Source organism: Haemaphysalis longicornis, unplaced genomic scaffold (assembly GCF_048455015.1).
Source record: "Haemaphysalis longicornis isolate Haplotype H1 unplaced genomic scaffold, Haemaphysalis longicornis Haplotype H1 scaffold_3, whole genome shotgun sequence".
Taxonomy (NCBI): domain Eukaryota; kingdom Metazoa; phylum Arthropoda; class Arachnida; order Ixodida; family Ixodidae; genus Haemaphysalis; species Haemaphysalis longicornis.
Genome location: NW_027526335.1, coordinates 183,787,101 through 183,807,906, shown reverse-complemented (window position 1 = coordinate 183,807,906; position 20,806 = coordinate 183,787,101). Strand labels below are relative to the sequence as shown.

The window sequence follows — 20,806 nt, the reverse complement described above, 5'->3', positions numbered from 1 at the left end:
GGCGCCGAGGCTTCCTGCTTCCGAAAAAATCGTTGCTTAAAAGAGCTTTGGCGCCATCCTACGATGGCGATGGGGGGGGGGGGGGGGAACGAAATTTCTGCTGTTCCGGCAGTTTCGTAACGCGCATGCGATTTTTCTGCCCTTTTTTCCTGAAAAAAAATGTGCGTTGGAATCGGGTAAGTACAGCAAGGGTAATTTGTGTGTATGTGTGTTTGAATAGAGCTGTTATAAAACTGTGCTCTGCTGTTTTCTTTCTTTGCCTTTGTCATCCCAGTTTGTGGCACACTGTAACTACTAGGGGTACAGCTGCCATGCAATTATTCTAGAAAGGTGCTCCTTTATCATATCAGCAGTGGCAGCACCATGTATTCTCGTGAGTGAAACATATTCGATTTACTAGTTTTCCTTTGTCGTTGTGCAAGCCTGCCTGTCGAAGGCTTCCGTTTTCCCATCACACTGTGACCGGCCACCTTCACCTTTGCCTGCAGGTGCTGTTGCCCACGTGCGAATTCACGCTGCCTGCTAGGGATGACACGGCAGAATTCGACGACAGCAACGAGAGCAGCTTCTTGGATGACCCCAGGTAGGTGTTGCTTTTGCCTGCACAATGTGTATCAACGTAAAGTGTGTTTCGTCAGAGATTTCACGCAAAAAACGTAACAAAGGTTGTCACACGTGGTGGGTGTGTTGGGCCAGATTTCGCCTCAACGAATTTCCACTTTATCGAAATCTTTCGCACGTCTTGTCAATTTCGTTGTACCAGGATTTGACTGCACAGATTTGTATTATGAACTACGATATAACAAATATGCGCAATATTTTGTATTTTGAACTCATTTTGCAAAAAAACTGTGGTCAAAAGCGGCAGTTTTTTACCTTTTTGCAGTTTTTCAATCATTGCTTTCTTAAAGGGACACTGAAGTGATTTGTAAAAATTGCGGGATTACTAGCGCAACTTGTAGTCCAGAGTCCATAGGCCATGTTTCTACCACTCCGAGCGCATTTACGCGAATTTATTTAGTAGAAAAATCAATTTGAAAATGCTGTCGTCCTCTCTGCACCCTCGCCCATTTTCTGTGGCATTTTCATGTGACGTCAGGAGGAGATGAGCTGGCTCGCCGACCTTCTGGCAGTCAGTCGTCCCAGCGTTTAGTCCACCGGCCGCCGACGGGTCGTCGCAATTCGCTCGCCCAGTTGAAACTAAGCCACAGCACGTTTGTGAATGGAAGAATGTGCCTTTCTTTACTTTGTTAGTTTGTACACTGTATGAAGCTCCGAGTCCGGGTCGCTCCACACAAGCGCTGCACAAGTGCACATGCGACGCTTCGCTGACTGGTACGCTAGTAGGAAAACCTAAGGCCAGTGTATTCATTGTATTACGTTTATCCTAGTTCATTGCACAGGTCAGACCTTTAGCTAGATAAATGCGGAAGCCTTCTTCTATTGCACATTTCCTTACTCAGTTGTCATTGCTGGCGTGACTAGCAATTTTGATGCATTTTTCAACAAAAAAACACTTCTAAAATTCAACAATACCTCTATTTGATACTTTAAAGAGTTGGTCATGATAAAAAACCATGCTTATTTAACAGGAAAAATATTATAATCCTGGCTAGTTTTTTTTTTTTTAATTTTCACTGCGGCCTTCCGTCTTAGAGGTGCTTTTTTCTATAGAAAAGTGAAGCCCCCCAAAAATTATTTGTCAGGGATTATTTAGAAGCTTCATACAAGACAAGAATAGGAGATTTCACCATTTTTTGTTGATTTTGTTGTCAAGAGTGGAAAGAAGCCACGTGGCCAAGCCAAGTAGGAGAGGACTGCTGCTAGCTGCCATGGTGGTGCACACAACGCCATGCCATTGCAGCTACAGATTTCCCCCTAGTATATACTTAGTTTGAAATTATGACCATACACACAAAAAAGTCTCAATCTGCTGTCCATTTTGGATCCTGAAGTGAGTGCTCTAGCGTTCTGGGCGTGGCAACACTTCAGCAACCACTGGAAAGAACTTGTACCAACTGTTTCGTGTCTGGTGCGTTAGGTGACACGCAGGACATGAGCATTTCAGAGTGCAGTAAGTCATAATAAACACAGCCAGGGTACAAGTGTACTTGAAGAGAGAGATGTGACATTCTGAGCCAGTTAAAGGGGTTCCTTTGGCGATGAAAATTTCTGCTTAGGAACTCCTGTTGTAAGCAGCGCCCTGCTGGCGGCTGCTTAAGAATTGGTTTCAGAAGTTTTGTTTGTTAAATTAATCCTTATGTATTGCCCTAAACAGTCTTAATTCTTTCTCTGATGATGTGAAGTTTCATAAATCCTGTCAAATAACTGTTTAGTTTGATTTAAAAACTTATAGTTGGTGCTGGCTGGCAACAGGAGTTCTCTGGAAAACGCCTGCGCTCCATACAATTTTTTCATCGCAAGAGGGACCTGCGCTCTCCATCGGTTTTCCCTCCGAACGACACAACTTACCTTCTAGTACACTATAGCCAGGCGGTGTTGTTGGCACATGCCCCCACAAGCAATTGGAATTGACCAGTGGGACAAATTGTTGTCGAAACTTGATGACCATTAAAGGCTGGTACGGACACAGAGTGAGTGCTTGAGTGTGGTTGAGCTCAGCACTAGTGCATGCATGCCCAGCGAACCCAGCATACACAAAAGGCACCATCACGTTGAGTGCGTATCGTTCACAGGCTCGAACTGTGTCTCTCATGGATTTTTTTTTTTCTCGTGTCCCTTTGTCATGGCACCAGGAAAAAAAAGCATTGGCGAGCCTGCACAGTACGTGCATTAGAAGTGACCGCAAAGGAGATGGCATGTTGGAAAACAGAGTGTGCTATGTCGTGAAGGTTTCTTTGGCTTGACTTGGTTTGCCCATGTATCTGCCATGTATCTGTCCATGTAAGGAGCCATGAAGAGAAAACACAAGTTTGGTTCATTGGAAAGATTGCCTCGCTAGAGTCATACCGACATCACTTTTAACACACACTCCACTCAAATAAGCCATATGATTAGGAAAAAAGGGAATGGCCATATGACCCACTAGCTCATTTCTCGCAACAGAACCTATGACGTCATATGCCCAGCTGTGCGATTCACTGAGGCCACCAAAAGCAAATGCAAATTAGGCAAGGCTTATAAGCTTGCAGAACAAGCTATGTGTGCTTAGAATGGTCGGTTAAACACTGGAAGTTACGAAAGTACACGTAAACATTGAAGTACCGATGCACGCTGCTGTTGGTACTGCGTGCACTATGCTTGTTTTAGTTGCACAGCACTGCGGCACTTTGGGGTTGTCTGAAACGACACTGGCCGATTGGCGTAAGCGGTGGTGTCTTATGTGACCATATTTATCGTGCGAACAGCATGTTTCACCAAGCGATTATTTTCTATCTTAAAGGAGCCATGAAGACAAAATACAAGTTGGGTTTATTAGAAAGACTGCTTAGTCCTGATAACAATGATACCAATATCATCGCAATCTTCGAACGAATAACGGAGATATTAAAGGAAATGTGCGAGGCAGTCGCGACCCCCTAGCCAATTTCCCGCAACTTTTCTATGACGTCACGGAACCTTGTTTGTGTGATTGGCGGCTGCCTAACTGACCTGTTGAAACGACACATGACTGGACGCCTGTAATGGGGCCCCTAGTTCCCTTTGACCGCATCACTTGAATGCTAACATGCAGTTAACGCACTGCAAATTATGTTTTATTGTTGGCCTGTATGGCGTCATTCTTGCTCATAACACGCCACTGTGGTGCCAAATTTGAAAGTTTTTAAATACTTGCTTTTTTTCGTTAAAAAAACATCTTTTGTGGCTGTAATGGAGCTGAGTGAGATACTGAATCCCAGTTCTTTCAAAATAAACGAAGTTGTATTTTCTCTTCGTGGCTCCTTTAAGAAAAAAAAAGCCAGGTACAAATACGGTCAAAAACAAAGCAAAGGCAGAAAACGGCCCTTCTCGGTATGATGGCGCCATTTAGGTTGACTAACAGCAGGTAAATTAGGTGCCACAGTTGGCTTCAGAGCGATTCTTATGATGTCATTCGAGACGTGTTAAAGAACACAAGTTGGCAGGAGATTCAAAATATTAACTTAAATTGGATAATTCTCAGTGAATAAAGCATCGATTGCTGCCAGACAAGCGCTGGGGCACTATAAAACATGAAATCTTTCGAATAAAACAAACCTGTGTTTTGCTGCATGGTGGCTTAGGAGCCATGAAGATAAAATACAAGTTTGTTTTGTTCGAAAGATTTCGTGTTTTATAGTGTCCCCAGTGCTTGTCCGGGTGCAAACGACGTTTTATTCACTGAGAAATTAATCAATTTACATTAAAATTTTGATTCTCCCACTAAATCGTGTGTTTTCGTGGTCTGCAATGACATCACCGGAACTGACTGCTCTGCAGCCGATTGGAAAGCTTTGTTTACTGTTAGTGAACGTAAATGGCGCCACCATACCGTGGCAAACCGTTTTCTGCTTCTGATTTGTTTTTGACTGTATTTGAACTTGGCTTGTTTTTGTTCAGGAAGAAAATAATCGTTTCGTGAAACAGAGTGCTCGCTTGACAAATATGGTAACATAATACACCGCTGCTTGCGTCAATCGGCAAGTGCTGTCTAAAACTACCGCAAAGCCCCTCAGTCCTGTGTAGCTAAACCAAGCATAGTTCACGCAGTTCCAGCAGCAGTGCCCATCGATACTTCTATGTTTTCGTGTGCTTTTGTAACTGCCACTGTCGGTCTTACCATTCTTACGGCTTCAAAAAGAATGTGGCCTAAATTTAAGCGCAAATAGCCCGTTTGGCAAGCATATAAGTTCTGCCTAATTTGCGCTTGCTTTTGCCGGCCTCCGCCAATCGCAGAGCTGTCTGGTATGACATCATAGGTTCTGTTGTGGGAAACGAGCGAGTGGGTCGCATGGCCCTTCCTTTTTTCCTAATTATGTAGCTCATTTGAGTGAAGTTTACGGTAAAAATGGTGTCAGTGCGATTCTAACGAGGCAATCTTTTGAATGAACCAAACTTGTGTTTTGTCTTCATGGCTCCTTTAAGCAATGGAGAGCTGAACAATTCCTGTTTTCTCTGCCCTTGGGCAGACCAAGCCGTCATGTTACAAGATGGGCTTGTTTCTGCAGTGTGAGAGTGCAGCTACTAAAAAATTCGCTGCAATATCTCAAGATGAAATGTGCTTTCAGTGTTCCCATTTAGGATCCTTTGAGGCACATGCCCCATTGCTGGAGGACTACACAACTTGCGTGTAGGAACCATTTGGACAATTTAATGGTGATGTTTTAGCCAATGCTGTATTTCTGCTGTGTGTGAAGTGAAAAGGAAAGGGGAAAAAAAAAAAGCCTGCAGGGTGCTGTATAGCTGAAATTTTCAAATTCAAGCCCCTCAGTTTTTTTCTTTGCAAAATTGATGCCTGTTTTCATTGTTCTTTTTCTTTAAATACGACCCTCATAAGTGGGGAATTACAATTGCAGGATGCTTATATGTCCAGTAACATTGTGGTTTGATGAAAGCACATGTTGCCGCTCTGTTCATTGTTTCAAAATTTGGTACGTTTTCACTTGCCTCTTTCATAAAAGGGAGAGCCCACCACTGCTGTGGTAAAGGGCAAATGGGGGAGCCCCTTATTTTGCACGTCTGTTAGCATTCAGTAACTCAATTCTGTGCAGCTCTGGTCAGGCATTCTTGAAGTTACAGCTGTACACATGGCAATGCAATTGTCTCTCTAAACTGGACAGTGGAGGCTTGAGGGAAATGCTGTGGTTTGTAAGTGGCCTTTTCTCCTCTTTTACCCCCCCCTCGCAGCGTGGTGACATTCCGGCAGGCCAACCGGTTGGGCTTCTACATCCGGGTGATTCCGTCCGAGCACGACGCTGTCATTGTGAGTCCCTTCGCCCCTCTGTTTTTCCTTTCCCGTTTGTCTTTCGGAGGAGAAGTGCAAATGGGTTGAGCATGTTCAGTGGACGCTAAGCATAAGCTAAGCGCAGTGTGCAATGTGGCACTGCATTGCGCCGGGAAAAGGGGTTCATTTGTGAATGCTCCAGGCCTAGCAAGCTGTAAGATTTTGGATCTTTCCTAGTTGGCAAAAAACTTGTGCACTTTGTGGCCAGCCACAAATGCACACACGTTCGCACTACTTGACGAAGAACGTTGTGTTTGTTGTCACTTGCATGTTGAAATGGAAGTGACTGGTGCCACACAAGAACCCAGATTGTACGACTCTCTTGAGATCTCGAAAGATGTGCAACCTGAATGGAAGGTGCAGCTCTCGTATTCAGTTTCAGATAGCACTTGTGGTTGGTAGAATTTCAAAGTGAGCTTCAGTGTCTGAGGAGAACTACGCATTAATTTCCCTGAACTGAGAAATCGTATGCTTTGTTGAATGGAAAGTCCATTGCCATTGCTAACCCTTGAGAGTTCTGCTGGATGTTTTTTCCCTGTACAGTCTAGTCCACTTATAACAATATCCAAGAGCCATGGAAATCTCATTGTTATAACCGATAATTGTTATAAGCTTGTTGCGAAAAAAAAGACGGAACACAACTCAAAACCTTTTATTCGCACGCCAGCAAGGTCGTACTACTACTAATTTGCGGAAAAGAAGCCACAGTCGGTCACCTTTGTTTGCTGCGTGTGAAGCTAGCGCAAATCTTTTCCAAGAGCATCTATAGGGGCTTCACCTAGCTGGGGTAGATGTCCTTGGCGGAAACAAAGTCCCCGAGGGACTGTGTCACGCATTGGGCCTCCTACGAAGGCACTACCTGAGTAGGCTGCGGAACTGCATCATTAGAGTCGTCACTGTTGCACTTTTGCTGCACAATATAACCGGATATTCAATCGTTATATCCGATATCGTGGCCCTGGAGCATTGTAATAAGCAGTTTATTTTACCATAGAAAGAATAAAAAAGTTGACGGTGCCATAGCTGTTCATCGTTATATCCGATATATTGTTATAAACGGTATCGTTATAAGTGGACTCGACTGTATTTGCATTAATTTGGCTGACGAGGAGGACATAATGATGGGCTGGTTGACAAGTGAGGCACTTTGCAAAGTAAGCAGTGCGCACAAGCCAGGATGAGAAGCAAAAACGTAATTGCACTGCATTTTAGGGTGTTTTGCTTGAGTTGTGCATTCACCTGCCTGAGACTGGAATCTGTGGCATGGTTGTTTCTTACCTTGTAGCCACAAGAAGCCTGTACTGAATGACTGGTACAAATTCTGGTTGTGAAAAAATGAATATCTGTGCTACATGGTCAGTTGGCTACTTACTCACAAGGGCGCCCTATTTAAGTACAGCGGGCCTCTCTGTAGACAATTCGCTCTGTGAAATGCCCGTGTAGCACAGGTATGAAACAAAAAAAAAAAAGGAAAATTGGATGCTGTGCTATGCTGTTCTGCATAGTGTGAAATCCACCTTGAAAAGGATAGGCTCGTGCACAGTCTTGGCTGTGGCCTTTCTGGCTCCTGAAAAACCTGTCGAAGTTTTGTTTGCGAGTAAAGTAAGCTCAGTAAATTGGAAGAAAATGGGGCTGTGCGAAAGCCTAGAGAGATGAGTTTGCTGCTGTGAAGGCACCGTCTATTCGCTTGTCATCGTCCGAAAAAATGCTCATCAGGCAATGGGGCGCATGCACCGGAAGAACATTGGGATGGCTTTTGTGTTGGGGAACCAGCGATGGTAATTTAAAAAGACCATGAAATAATTGTAAAAAGGTACGTGACCAGGAAGGCGACGGAGCGTCTTGACATTAATGGTGGAAGAATAACTGCGTACGCATGGCCTCGGTTCTTCTGAATGGAACAGGTATAGCTTGATATATAACCCGATCCTGCGTAAAACCGCATGTCCGTCTTGTGTCGTCCACAGGTAAAAATTACCATTCCAGTTGTTAAAAAAAAAAGAAGAGGAGGAGTACCACGCAATTATAGTGCATTCACTTGGATAACAATTGTAACAGTGGGCAGCAGTCAATTTTTTCTAGCCACACTGCAGTGGAAACCAAGTAGGGCTTCAAATGAAAGTGGGTTTCGAATAAAGCGAGTTTGTTATAAAGGGGCTTTACTGTTTGTATATACGTATGCGTGGGTACCTAGTTGCAATTCACTGAGTGTAAATTTTCTTGCAGGCCTTTTTTGCAGTTTCCAGAATTTTTTTTTTGCCTCTTACTGAGAAGGATGCCCAGGCCCGCAATCTTTTTTTCTTAAGACCAGCTATCGCTTGCTTTCACGTGTACTCAAAAGCTCAAACAAACCCAGTTATTTTGTCTGTAATAGGTGACAGGAATCACGGTGGCACGGTATGCTTTCTGTTTGACTTTTTTTTTGTGGCCAAGCTGTGAAAACGAGCTAATGTGCTGATCTGTGTCATGTGTACGTTCATGATGTGCCATGGACGGTGCAAAGATAGTGTAAATTGCAATTGTGCAGTTTTAAAGTGCTACAAGTTTGCACCTGCTTTATCTCGCATTGCTGTGAGTGAAGATGTCTAGCAAGTTCTGGTTGAACAGAGTTGCATACTGGCATGATCAGTGCTTAGGTCGATGCATGGTTCATTGTGAACTTTGCGTAAGTGGAACAGGCCCACAAGTACGGCCACCAACATTCATCTGGAGTGGTTCAGGAGTAGCTGGGTTGAAATGGGCATCACAGCTGGGGCACAAGTGCAGTGCCTACTTTGCATAGTGCTGGAGCAGTTGTGTTTTGTACCGGTTGCATGACCCCTGAGCCCTGCCTGTCCCCACTAGGTGGCCTTCCGGCTGAAGCACGACTTCACGAACATGGTGGTGCAGCTGCAGGCCGACCACCGCGAACCTCAGGTGGTCTGGATGACCCACACAGTGCTGGTCAACCTGGGCACCCGCTCGTACCGGCCGGACCCCTAGGCCCCCGTTCCACCTCCAAGACATGCCTCAGTGCTTGTGGCAAGCGAGCCTGGGCAGAGATGCTTGCGACCAAGTGGTGTCGGGTCCTTCTCCGCTCAGCCAGGTGGCACTTGGACATTGCAACAATGTGCTTGCGCTACGTGTGCCTTCTGTCGCTGCGACTGGTCTCTCCATTGGCGGCCTCGCGTTCTGTCTGTTTTATTTATGGTTTGGTTGTAAAAGGGTTTCTTTTGATGATGTGTGGCTAGTTCTGTTGTCCTGGTCACTGTTGTAAGAGGTGCTCGTTGTGTGCTTAATAAAACTGACGCTGATGACGGGCTTCTCACCTGCTGGTCTTCTTTCTGCAATGGCTTCATCTTTGGGCAGCCAGAAGAAAAACCTGTCTCAATGCAAGCTGTTATGGAATTGTTCTGGTGCACTGTTCTGAATACCTTTGATGTGGCTGAGAGTGCCAGGGGTGAAATTCTGAGTTTTGTCCGTTTCAAAGTGTCCATTTGAAGTGAGCCCTTATTGGTTGAAGGGAGACAACAGGATGTGATGCTAACCAAGCAAGGCTTGTTGATTTATGAGCACCTCAGAAGCCTTGCAACCGTAAGTTGACACCGCAATTGAAATGGACATTTCTGAAGCCGGCACAACCCGTAATTCTTCACCGCAAGCATTTGAAAGCTCCTGGACCATTCGGAAGAAATTATTTACTGTAGAACACAAAACTGGTAGACCCATTGAAGTGAAAGATGTTCAAGCGAGAGCCTCAAGCAGCTATTTGGCGCATAATGTGCTTGAAAAGTTTACTGCGGGCATGTAAAGTGGCTCTTTAGTTGATAAAATGCTCACAGCATCATTTTGCGAAATGTCCTTTCGTGCAGGCTGGACGTAGCTGCTACAGTTATCCACCCCGGAGTGAAATGAGCTCCTGCCTCTATTGTATTGCCTTGAAAGGGCACATGCTTGCCCATCTGTATGATCAGAGCATCGATGCCCGCAGGAATCTCGTAAATGATGGAAGTGCTGTTTGAGGACTAAACCAAACCACCATCTGTAGCCAGCGTAGCCCTGTGTTAGGTGCTGTGCACCGGCTTGTGAAAGCATTACATAGTGTAATGCATAACCAGGTTCAAAGTGGTGCGTATTGCAGGGAACTTTCAGTAGAGCAGATAACCAGCACATGGGGCACTGTTGAATGGGGCTGTGTGTGCAGGTGCAACTCACCGCTATTTGGGGACTAGGTGCGCTAGTAAGAGCTGAAGGACGCCTCAGGATGGCCATTGTAGTGCGACATCATGCGGGAGACTCTCCTGCCATGAATGTGGCCCCGTTTGTCTTGTGGCATTTGGTCGTGGGCCTGTCGTAACAGAGTGGTTTATAACAAGAACATTTGTTTCAAAGGTTATTCTTCACGGGGGGGCATTTGTTGAAAAGTTATCTGACGGCTTGCTCTCTCTGGCGGCCAGTGAAAACAGAGCCCTGGATTTAGCAAGAGCAAAGAGGGAAGCAAAGCACCAGAGTGCTGCCCGTGTGCATAAACTTAATCTGGCGCCATTCTACAAGTTGTCCCACATCAGCCTTAACTGACCACGCCAACCTAGTATGCACACAATCTTGCATTATTTGTGTGCACAAGCCAGAGACATCCTACAAGTTGACTCACCTCCACCTCGTCCACACCACAACATTACGAGTGGCCTCTGGTGGCATCGTACAAGCTGACCCACCTCCACAGCTTGTACGATCTGCCTGCCCACACTGCACCAGCTTTCCCACCCCACACCAGACTTGTAAATGCGTTAAGTTCAGCTTGTACAAAACTGCACTATTCTTTGCACTCAAGACACGACGGTGACCAGCCCTGCTACCCAAACGCAGAGAGCACTCGTTACTGTATGTACAATTTTCTACAATTATTGTTTCAGTAGTCCTGCTTAGTCTTGCTCTTTTGGGAATAGGAAATTTGTCACTCGTACATGTTCAGCTAAAAGCGTACCAGTCCGTTGGCACAGTTTGTGAACTGGAGTAGTCGCCAAATGATCTTTTTGGTGTTGTATTGTATAAAATGCCTAGCTGTATCAATTGATTCACACTTTGCCCTTGCGATTACAACAAGCAGTGCATAACAAAAATTACGCCCATCTTCCCGCGAGGGAACCCTGGTGTGATGCGACGCATCGGGGGGTTCAATTGGCGTTTCCATTGGGTTGATTCTCTAAATCGGGTGAAACTTGTTGTGAACGCGTATGATGCATTCCATCACATGTGGGTGTTCTCATACGCGGGAAGATGGGTGTAATTTTACTTTTCATGAAGGGACCGTCGCTTCCATCACGTCTTCATCGGAAGAGTCAAGTCAAGCACGCAGTCGTCAAGCACAGTGACGCGAAGTCGAACGAGAGCGAGCGCTGACTGGACCACTTTATATTCACAGCGCCTGAAGGAGAGGAGACAGTGGAGGAGAGTCGCGCATGCGCGTACTTGCGTGACGGGAGCGGAGCGAAGCGAGCGAAGCGCGCGCACGCAGCTGTTTATGATAATGAGACGGAGGGAGAGTGTTGCGCACAGCTGTCGGAGAGAAGAGCGGAGGAGAGTCGCGCATGCGCAGGTGGCGTGCGGACGTCGCCGACGCCGACGCAGGAGGGACATGCCTCAGAGCAAGAGATGCGTCGCATCTAAAAAGATTTAACTTGCTTCATAGAAAAAATTCAAATTTGTTCTCTCGAGCAAAACTCGGGATTTAATTCGCCGCGAGATCGACATGTAGGTGGCGACAGCGTCGCGCTGCTAGTGTGGATGCTCCGCTGAGCGGCCCGGCGGAATGCATGTGGACGCGCTTCGTGCCTTTTTCGCGCCGCATGTGCGGGCGAAAGGCGCAGACAAGAGTGGTATGCTGTGGTTCGGTTGCTCAACCTTCAATGCATAGCATGGAAGCGGCAATAAGTTGTCATTACTACGCCAAAAAAAGCGGCGACCCATCGGGAATCTCAAGAACAGCCGAATGAACTTGTACGCCGCGGCTCGTAGCAAGCTCGATCTTTCCAGACTATGGTATTGAGCCTTCAATAAAAGCATAAAAAGAAATGAATAAGCAAGCCCCAATTTCTAAAATTCACTTTACAGCGGCAGTTTCAATTGCTTTCACTGGTGGGCGATTCCACGAGAGAACGAACATGCGTGTACACGACCATTTTTTGTTCATTCTGGTTTTTTTATTATATATGCGCGCAATATGGAAACCCCCGAAAATCAAGTTTGTTTTCTCCTGAGGTGCGTAGTTCGGGAGAAAAAAATGTTTGAATGTGCCCGGAGCGCAGCGGTGGTTTCGGCAACTGCAGATTTTTCCAAGTTTGCGTCTCTGTGTACGTCAAGGAGTACAAGGGGTGTGTATAAAATGTTTTGGGCCATAAACTAGACCAGAATGCTAATCTGTATAACGCAAAATCAGTGTCCTGCAGCGAACAAAAAATAAAAAAAAAATCGTGAAATCGGCCCAGACGATAATTTGTTAGTGTTTTTGACGCCCCCTATCTACATTTCTTCTTTTCTGAAAAACTTGTAAGTCGGCCATTTTATTGGCCATACGTATCTGAACGCATAAACAAAAGATGGTGTTTGTAGAAAATTTAGAAGTACTAAAAAGAATTGAATAACTTCGGCTCTTTTTCAGAAATTGCGCAAATTCAAAACTCAATATAAAAAAAACCCCATACTCGATTTTCTTCAAAATTGAGAAAATAAGACTCCTTTACTTGGACAACAAAACTGTGGAAAAACATGTTGCATCCTTTTGTTGAGAACAAAGTTATAAGGGGCCAAACTTGGGGCTCGCGCGACGCGTCTTGGCGCGCCGCGGTAAGTTCTGGCCGCTGTTGCCGGACGTTGCGCGGGTGTACACGGGCGGTAATTCATATTCCACTGCCACATGCCGGCACGGTCAATCTCTTTCCAGTATTCCCAAACGAAAAAAACTATTCTGGAGATTCTTCTGTTTTTTTTTTTTTTTTTGCCCGCCTCTGTTTCCCTAATTTGTTCTTTAACGAGCTAACTTTCTGGCCGATACCAGCTCGAAAGCGCTCCTTTGCGGCGCCAGTATTTTGCGGGATGCAAAACAAAAAAAAAAAAACAAAGGTTCCTCCGATGCGCAGGAAACCGAAACAGATGGCGCTCGGGCAGTTACAAGGGAGGGAATGGATTGACCTTCAGACCCTAATCAGTTCCCCACCACGACGGCGCATTTCCGCTGGTGGTGCATGGTGCGCTGGCGTCAGTACAGGGTATCCCACCGCATTCTTTGAGGCAAACATAAGAGAACGACCTTAAAAATAACTAACCAGGAAACAAACACCTGCACCACGGCTTACGAGGCCGTAGGAGGCTTTTCGGAGACGCCACGTGCACGCGAATCTATTTTACTGGAATGAAAATCAGGTGCGGTCGGGTACCTGGCTTCTTTACGTATTATTAAATTCCGGTCTGTTGTCATATTATTGCCGTATATTTATTGTTTAGTCACATATCACAAAGGCGAAGCGTACATTACAGTATTACTAGCGATTTTGATACGCTTGCGTACGAAAATTGCAGTAAGGGGAGGCTACTGCCCCGTCCTTTTCTGTCCTTCAACTCACTGGTTGATGGGCTCTCAACGGATGCTTCCCTTTGCTTTACTCTTGCCATATTTTTGTTTGCTTTTGACTCCTCCCCTTAAAAGTTTTTTTTTTTTTTTTTTCATGGGTGGATGCTTTCGTTTGTGCCTAAGTGTTTGCACGTGGATTTGTGCGCGTGTTTGCTTGCTCGACTACCCGCACACTCTTATCCTGATAGATGTGGCAGGGGAAGCCTAGCGGATGTTGTTCTGAAAAAAAAAAAGTGTGACCCGTTCACCCACCCACAGTTAATTCCCGCCCAAGTCTTGCACTCACCCCAGCATGAAGTGTGCGTCTGCGTTTATTGTGCGAATGCCGACCTGTCTGCTTTGGCCCTGCAAAATGTTACAGGGGTTGACCGAAGAATGAGCAACTTAAAGGAGCTTTGTCTTTGCACCTCACCATCGACGCAGTGTTTCTTGGGCGCGTGCCGGCAATTCCCAATGTCCGACAACCTTACCATGTCCGCTTTGGGCGTTTCGGACGAAGAAGACGTCACATACGCTGTATGGGAAATTGGTTCTCTTATAAAAAAGAATCTACCGCCAGCTGCATTCGTGAAGGAGCTAGGCAAATGGGTCACCAAGTGGATTTCCCGTGACTCTATTAGGCGGACCCAGGCCATTGCCATAAACGAAGCGAAAAGATGCGAACGGCGATCAAGCATTGTACTGCACTTCGACTTCTCTGAAAATTGGACAGTTATTCTGCCAAATGAACTCCATTCGTACCACTGGCACAAAACACAGGTTTCACTGTTTACGTGCGTTGTAACTACAAGAAAATCAGTTCAGAGCTTCGCAGTAGTTAGCGATCACATGCAACACGATACCGCACATGCATGCTATGCGCTCGCTCCACGAGGTGCACGAATGCCTGGAAGAAAGTGCCCCTGTGTGCAGCTACGTTGTTTACGTTAGTGACGGTGCAGCCAGCCATTTCAAGAAGAAATATCAGCTGTACGAACGTTCCAGAGCAAACTACACGTCTGCGAAGTGGCTGTGCTTGACTGTATGAGCGCCCGAGGAAGCTGTGTTGCAGATATTATAAATATTTTACTTGAGTTGTATTCCCACACGTATGCCTTTTGCTGTGTTCCTGACTGTAAACAATTAATCACGATAGTCTGACAGCAAATTTCCAAACTTGTGTCTTTTTGCTTGAAGAAATATTCTTGAGAAAAAACTGAAATACCTTCAGTAATTTACTCGTGCTGTGACCGAAGCGCCAAATTAATAGAAAATTTCGACCACTCCTACCCCTTCTACCCGATATAACCACCGGAAAAACTTTTCCTGTTGTTTCGAATCCTTCTTTCCTTTCCCTATAAGAAGAGTGGCGTTCGCAAAGGAGCGCTTTCGAGCTGGTATCGGCCAGAAAGTTAGCTCGTTAAAGAACAAATTAGGGAAACAGAGGCGGGCAAAAAAAAAAAAAAAAAAAAAAACAGAAGAATCTCCAGAATAGTTTTTTTCGTTTGGGAATACTGGAAAGAGATTGACCGTGCCGGCATGTGGCAGTGGAATATGAATTACCGCCCGTGTACACCCGCGCAACGTCCGGCAACAGCGGCCAGAACTTACCGCGGCGCGCCAAGACGCGTCGCGCGAGCCCCAAGTTTGGCCCCTTATAACTTTGTTCTCAACAAAAGGATGCAACATGTTTTTCCACAGTTTTGTTGTCCAAGTAAAGGAGTCTTATTTTCTCAATTTTGAAGAAAATCGAGTATGGGGTTTTTTTTATATTGAGTTTTGAATTTGCGCAATTTCTGAAAAAGAGCCGAAGTTATTCAATTCTTTTTAGTACTTCTAAATTTTCTACAAACACCATCTTTTGTTTATGCGTTCAGATACGTATGGCCAATAAAATGGCCGACTTACAAGTTTTTCAGAAAAGAAGAAATGTAGATAGGGGGCGTCAAAAACACTAACAAATTATCGTCTGGGCCGATTTCACGATTTTTTTTTTATTTTTTGTTCGCTGCAGGACACTGATTTTGCGTTATACAGATTAGCATTCTGGTCTAGTTTATGGCCCAAAACATTTTATACACACCCCTTGTACTCCTTGACGTACACAGAGACGCAAACTTGGAAAAATCTGCAGTTGCCGAAACCACCGCTGCGCTCCGGGCACATTCAAACATTTTTTTCTCCCGAACTACGCACCTCAGGAGAAAACAAACTTGATTTTCGGGGGTTTCCATATTGCGCGCATATATAATAAAAAAACCAGAATGAACAAAAAATGGTCGTGTACACGCATGTTCGTTCTCTCGTGGAATCACCGCAAGCATGACGCAATTCTTGCACTTGTGGGATTCCCTGAAATGGTAACACCAGTTAACTGCCCCGACATTTTTTCTAAGAGCTTACGATATTTTTTGTGCGTTCGAATGGCAACATAAAATTACTGAAATTTAACCAGTACAGAGATATAAATGCAACCGTTCTAACGAGTGTTTTGCGCGCAGCTTTAGACAAACGAAAATTTAGCGATTCTGAAGGCAGGTTTGATGAATAGCGGTGTCGGATCGCTTATTTACGGCTTTCGTCGCAAGTGAACTTGCGAATTAAATTCTAACGCGCGCAGTACAATCAACATCTCATGCTAGCTAGACTTGCAAAGTGGCAAGCAGGTTTACAGTGTGTAAACCATTAAGCTTCTGGGACCTCACAGTCACCACAGATTTTCTGCTACGGGTGCCATGTTGACCATTTGCTTTCCTTTTAAAATCTAACTGGTGCCTAGGACAGCGAGATGTGTTTGCATTCTTGCCTAATGTCGCTTACGAACCATAAAGATGACAAATGAAGTTGCCCTGTTGCAGATGAGCAAGACGTTCCCTTTTTAATTCTCGTTACGAAAGAGCGTAACGGGTTCCCGATAACTATGCTTTTTGTTTGTTGTAAACTGAACCTCGCTTTTGTCTTGGCATTTAATTCTTGAGGATGAGTTAAACAAATATTTAAGGCACGGATAAAAGTTTTCTGTGCATTTCGTTTTTATTGGGAGGAGGGGGGGGGGGGGGGGAGGGAGAGGGGCTCGGGGGGTCTGCCAACGTTCCAAGCGCAGCTAGCGAGAATAGAACGCATGTAACGCGAAAAGCCAAACGTTGGTTATCAGTATCACTTGCAATTGAAAGTAAGCTCGGCGTCGTGTTCCGTAGCGGTGAAAAAGCAGTACTTCAACGAGTAGACGCCGGTATTTCCAAAACTGATTGACCCCATTTTTGCCCAAGATTGTCAAGGAATTGTGGCTCGCCTTTTTCAGAATGGTATTGAAATCGGGCGTTGTGGGGAAAAAAAAAAACCCAGCGAGTCACGGCACACACCCTCCACACATGTGGGCAACAACGTGCGCATTTTCACTGCTCCTTCGCGGGGCAGCTCTAGCGCGCTATAATTTGAGGCGCATGTGAAACGCGTCGCCCAAGGTTGATTATATTACGCAATTTTCCCTCCTTTAAACTTAGGACCACCTTAAGAGATTAAGACATGACCATATTGAAACACATTTCTGGACAAGCTAGCTTATTCACGTCGGGATTTGAAAATGGGACAAATGAAAATGACACACGAAATGCCACAGGACAGGCGCAAACTCTTAATTTTACTGAGAAATCCCCCGAAACACCCTTGCGCATCCACAGAAACGTATTTTAAATAATACGCAAAATTAGCAACACAGAATATAAGCAACGACTGTCCGAAAATGGTATTTATTTTCGAAAAGGTACGGCAAGAATTCGATCACACAGGCGCTTGTGGCAAATGCACGGGTATGCACATCTTGTCGCTTCTTACCCGTTTCGTGTATTAAACTTTTGTCCTTTAAATAACCGCCACACCACCTTAAAAAAGCACCCTTCGACGTTCCCGAAACGGTAGACGACTGCACTCACCAATAAGAAAAGTGTAATGTGTCGAAGCAATGTTTATGTACGTTTCACACGTAGATGTTTCGTGGAATTAAACCAGCGCATTAACCCGCAACGGCCGCTGATTATTGCGTCTCTAGATGAAATGCGCAAGTAGAGTTAACTATGTCATTGCTTACTGCCCAAAAAATACACATATTCGTTATTTTATCGCGTGCAGCACGAGTCTTGCGCCGCGCGCAACGTGAACGAGCAGACGACGCGAGAGCGCCATCCACACTAGGAGCGGTTCGTCCCGCCGCCGCCGGGGGCCGACTGTGTTCGAAGGAAAACCGGGAACGTCCAAACTTGAGAGGCCGTTGCGTCCAACGTTTATATAAACGTTGGACGCAACACCCGCACACCCGAGTGCGCAACACCCCGCCCTCCCGCAAGCAGGCCACTGCCCCTGCAGTTGTCAAAGAGTGTCTCCCGGCGAATGTCCTTGTAGCTGCAGTACACCTCCAGAGACGGCTTCGCTGTCGCCAGACCCTGCCACTCTGCCTTCTCGGATCGCTGCACCTGGGTCCGGACCACCTCCCTCGACGGGTTCACTGTGACGAGTGTCGCCGCTGGCAGTCCGAAGCGGTCCCGAAGTGCTCTGGTCCTCTTCGTCCACCTCGTTGGCTGGCTATTGTAGATGGTGTGCAGGGGTGTCTGTCGAGCCACGTTTGTGGTACAGGCAAGCGAAGCAACCTGTTCTCGTAGCTCGCCCTTCTCTCGCTGCAAAAGTGGACCACCCCATGTCCCGCTGCACCGCCGCCATCGTACACTGCCCATGGGTGCCCAGTGCCAGTCGCGTGCACCCATCGCTGGCACCGTTCCAGGAACTCGCGGGTGCCCGAAGACAGAGCACGGCGTTCCCGTATGAGATGCCCGGCACGACGACCAACTTCCATAGTGCCCTGGTCACCTCGTACCTATTGAACGACCACAGGGACTGGCGGACCAGCATGCCCTTACTGCGGGATGCTCTCGCCGTGAGCTCAGTCTCATGTTCGGCGAGGTAGCAGCTGGTTCCAGTGGTCAGCCTCACGCCCAGGTATTTCGCCGTTGGGACCAAATGGATTGTGGCTCCCTGCAGGCGCCAGGTGGGGGTTGTCTGCTGTGCCCCCACACTCCACGCCATCACGACACACTTGGATAAGTTAAAAACAAGGTGACGCTCGGTCATGCCCATAGCCATAGCACAGGTGTCCAGCAGTTGTTGCAGTTCCTCCGGGGAACAGCAAGAACCGCAAAATCATCCGCGTACACCAGCGCCGGAATGTTGACCACCACTTTCTGGCCGCCCTCCTTATGTTCCAGCCTAAAGCCCTGGCCGGATCCCTTGAGGCGCCCTATCACTCCCCCATGAAAAGGAGGGGTGACAGAGGACAGCCCTGTCTCAGTCCCTGCGTGACCTCGACCGGCGATGCTGTGTGACCCTCCCAGACCACCTGCGTCGTTACATTTGCGTAGATGGCTCGAAGCAGGTCCACGTCCCTCTCCTCGAGGCCATACCTACCCAGGAGGTTCCACAGAAGCTCCCGGTCCACACTCATATGCCTTGCTGATGTCGAGTAGAGCGACATACAGGGGAAGGTGGCTGCGCCGCGCGATCTCCACGCACTGGGTGAGCGCATATAAGCAGTCGTCAATGCGCCTTCCCGCTCGGAAACCCATCTGCAGCTAGCAGGCCCTTTCTCTCTGCCCACCCCTGCAGTCGCTCCTGCGCCACCTGCGTCGCCATCCCGTATAGCACGGGGGTCACTGCAATGGGCCTGTAATACATCGGGTCCGTCCTGTCTCCAGCCCCCTTGTACAGTGGCCTCAACAGACTCCTCGACCATTCCTCAGGAATGGCAGCCTTCCTAGAGTCTCAGTCAGGAGGATGCCCACTTGTCTGCACATTAGGGAGCCCAACACCTTCACCAAGCTCATTGGGGCGCCGTCACAGCCAGGTGCCGTTCCCGAACTCACTTTCTTGACTGCCCGTTCCAGCTCCCTCTCTGTGGGAGGAAAACGGAGCTCCGCTTTACACTGGGACACTCCCCACTGCTGCAGTGAATCCACTGATCCGTGCACCCACTCTGCTGCTTCGGGGGGCCCCTGAGTGCTTGCAGTGACTGCAGCCAATTGTTCCACACCGGCAAACAGTCCTTACCCTCTACAGTGTGGCCCTCTGGTGCCCGCAGAGATGTGCCGGTTGCCGACCGTATGTCCCTCTTAATTTTCTGCCAGAAACGCTTAGGTGCCTGACGGCCCGCCGCCTTGAGCTCCTCCATGAACTGATTATTGGCGCATCTGATGTGGGTATGCACCAGGGCTGCTGCTGAGCGTTTGCAGTCCAGGAAGGGCTCCCATGCTCTCCGAGTAGCCTCAGGGTTCCCAGCCTTGTTCAGGCGTCGATGGAGGCGGCTGGCCTTCCTTCACATGTATTGCAGCAGCCACCTCAGCATTTCACCCCGTCTTTGGGCAGTGTGACCGTGCTCTCAAAGGAACTTGCCTGCTCATCTCATCCCGCATCACCCCCATCATTTCTGCGTATGTGCTCATCCATTCCGCCCTCGTTTCCAGCCGATCCGCCACCTCCTGGAGCTGCCGTTCATTTAGTCGTGTCTGCCTGTGGCCCTTACGTCTTGAGTGATTGTTGTGCCCCCGGAATGTCAGCACGATACGGTTGTGGTCACTGCCCAGATTCCCCTTCCCGTCCTCGTGAATGATCATAGAGTCCAGCACTGCATTAAGGCCCTCAGACGTCAAACAGTAGTCAATGCATGACTGTAGGTCACGTACAGCCCATGTCACCCTGCCGGTGCATTTGCCCGTGAGGCTGCCTATCACTAGGCCTTCGTCTTCCGCCAACCCCAACAGCAAGTTGCCACTGGCATCAGGGCGGTCACCCGGATCCTCTATGTGTGCATTGAATCTCGTGCCCCTCTCGCAGGCTCTGGATGTCCTTCCGTAGGTAGGCACTCATTTCTGCGTTGTGTTCTCTCGAGCTGCCTGTCCACCAGTAGACCACTGCCAGGGCAACGGGTTTACCAGCAATGGTACCCCTCAACCACATGTGTTCCCGGCATGTGGTGAGGGTTCTAGTCCATCACTGGGGTTCTGGCCATCTAGTCCATCGCTGGAGTTCGCTGGGGTTCTGGCATCCTAAGCCACCCCCACGGCGTTCTGAGCAGGCCCTGTTACACCCCTCCCACCCCAAGCCTGGCTCACTCGGAGGGGCTTCCTCCTCCCGTAAGTGGGTCTCTATCACTGCAAATACCGCGATGTATTCGTCTCGCATTTCCTTGGCGAGCTCACCCCAGTTCTGTTCACTCCTGGCTCCATGCAGGTTGGGAGCAGCCACCATCATCT

At 47.3% G+C, this 20,806-nt stretch overlaps 1 protein-coding gene across 1 annotated transcript in view; it reads left to right on the top strand.

The window, feature by feature from the left end:
* The window catches only part of Dctn4-p62 (dynactin subunit 4), a 41,601-nt gene extending 32,371 nt beyond the window's left edge, over positions 1-9,230 (top strand). The window contains exons 12-14 of the mRNA XM_077704898.1: positions 489-583; positions 5,827-5,902; positions 8,768-9,230. Coding sequence (XP_077561024.1) covers positions 489-583; positions 5,827-5,902; positions 8,768-8,905 — 309 coding nt within the window. The 3' untranslated portion in view covers positions 8,906-9,230. The remainder of the gene's footprint in view (positions 1-488; positions 584-5,826; positions 5,903-8,767) is intronic.
* Positions 9,231-20,806: the final 11,576 nt, after the last annotated feature.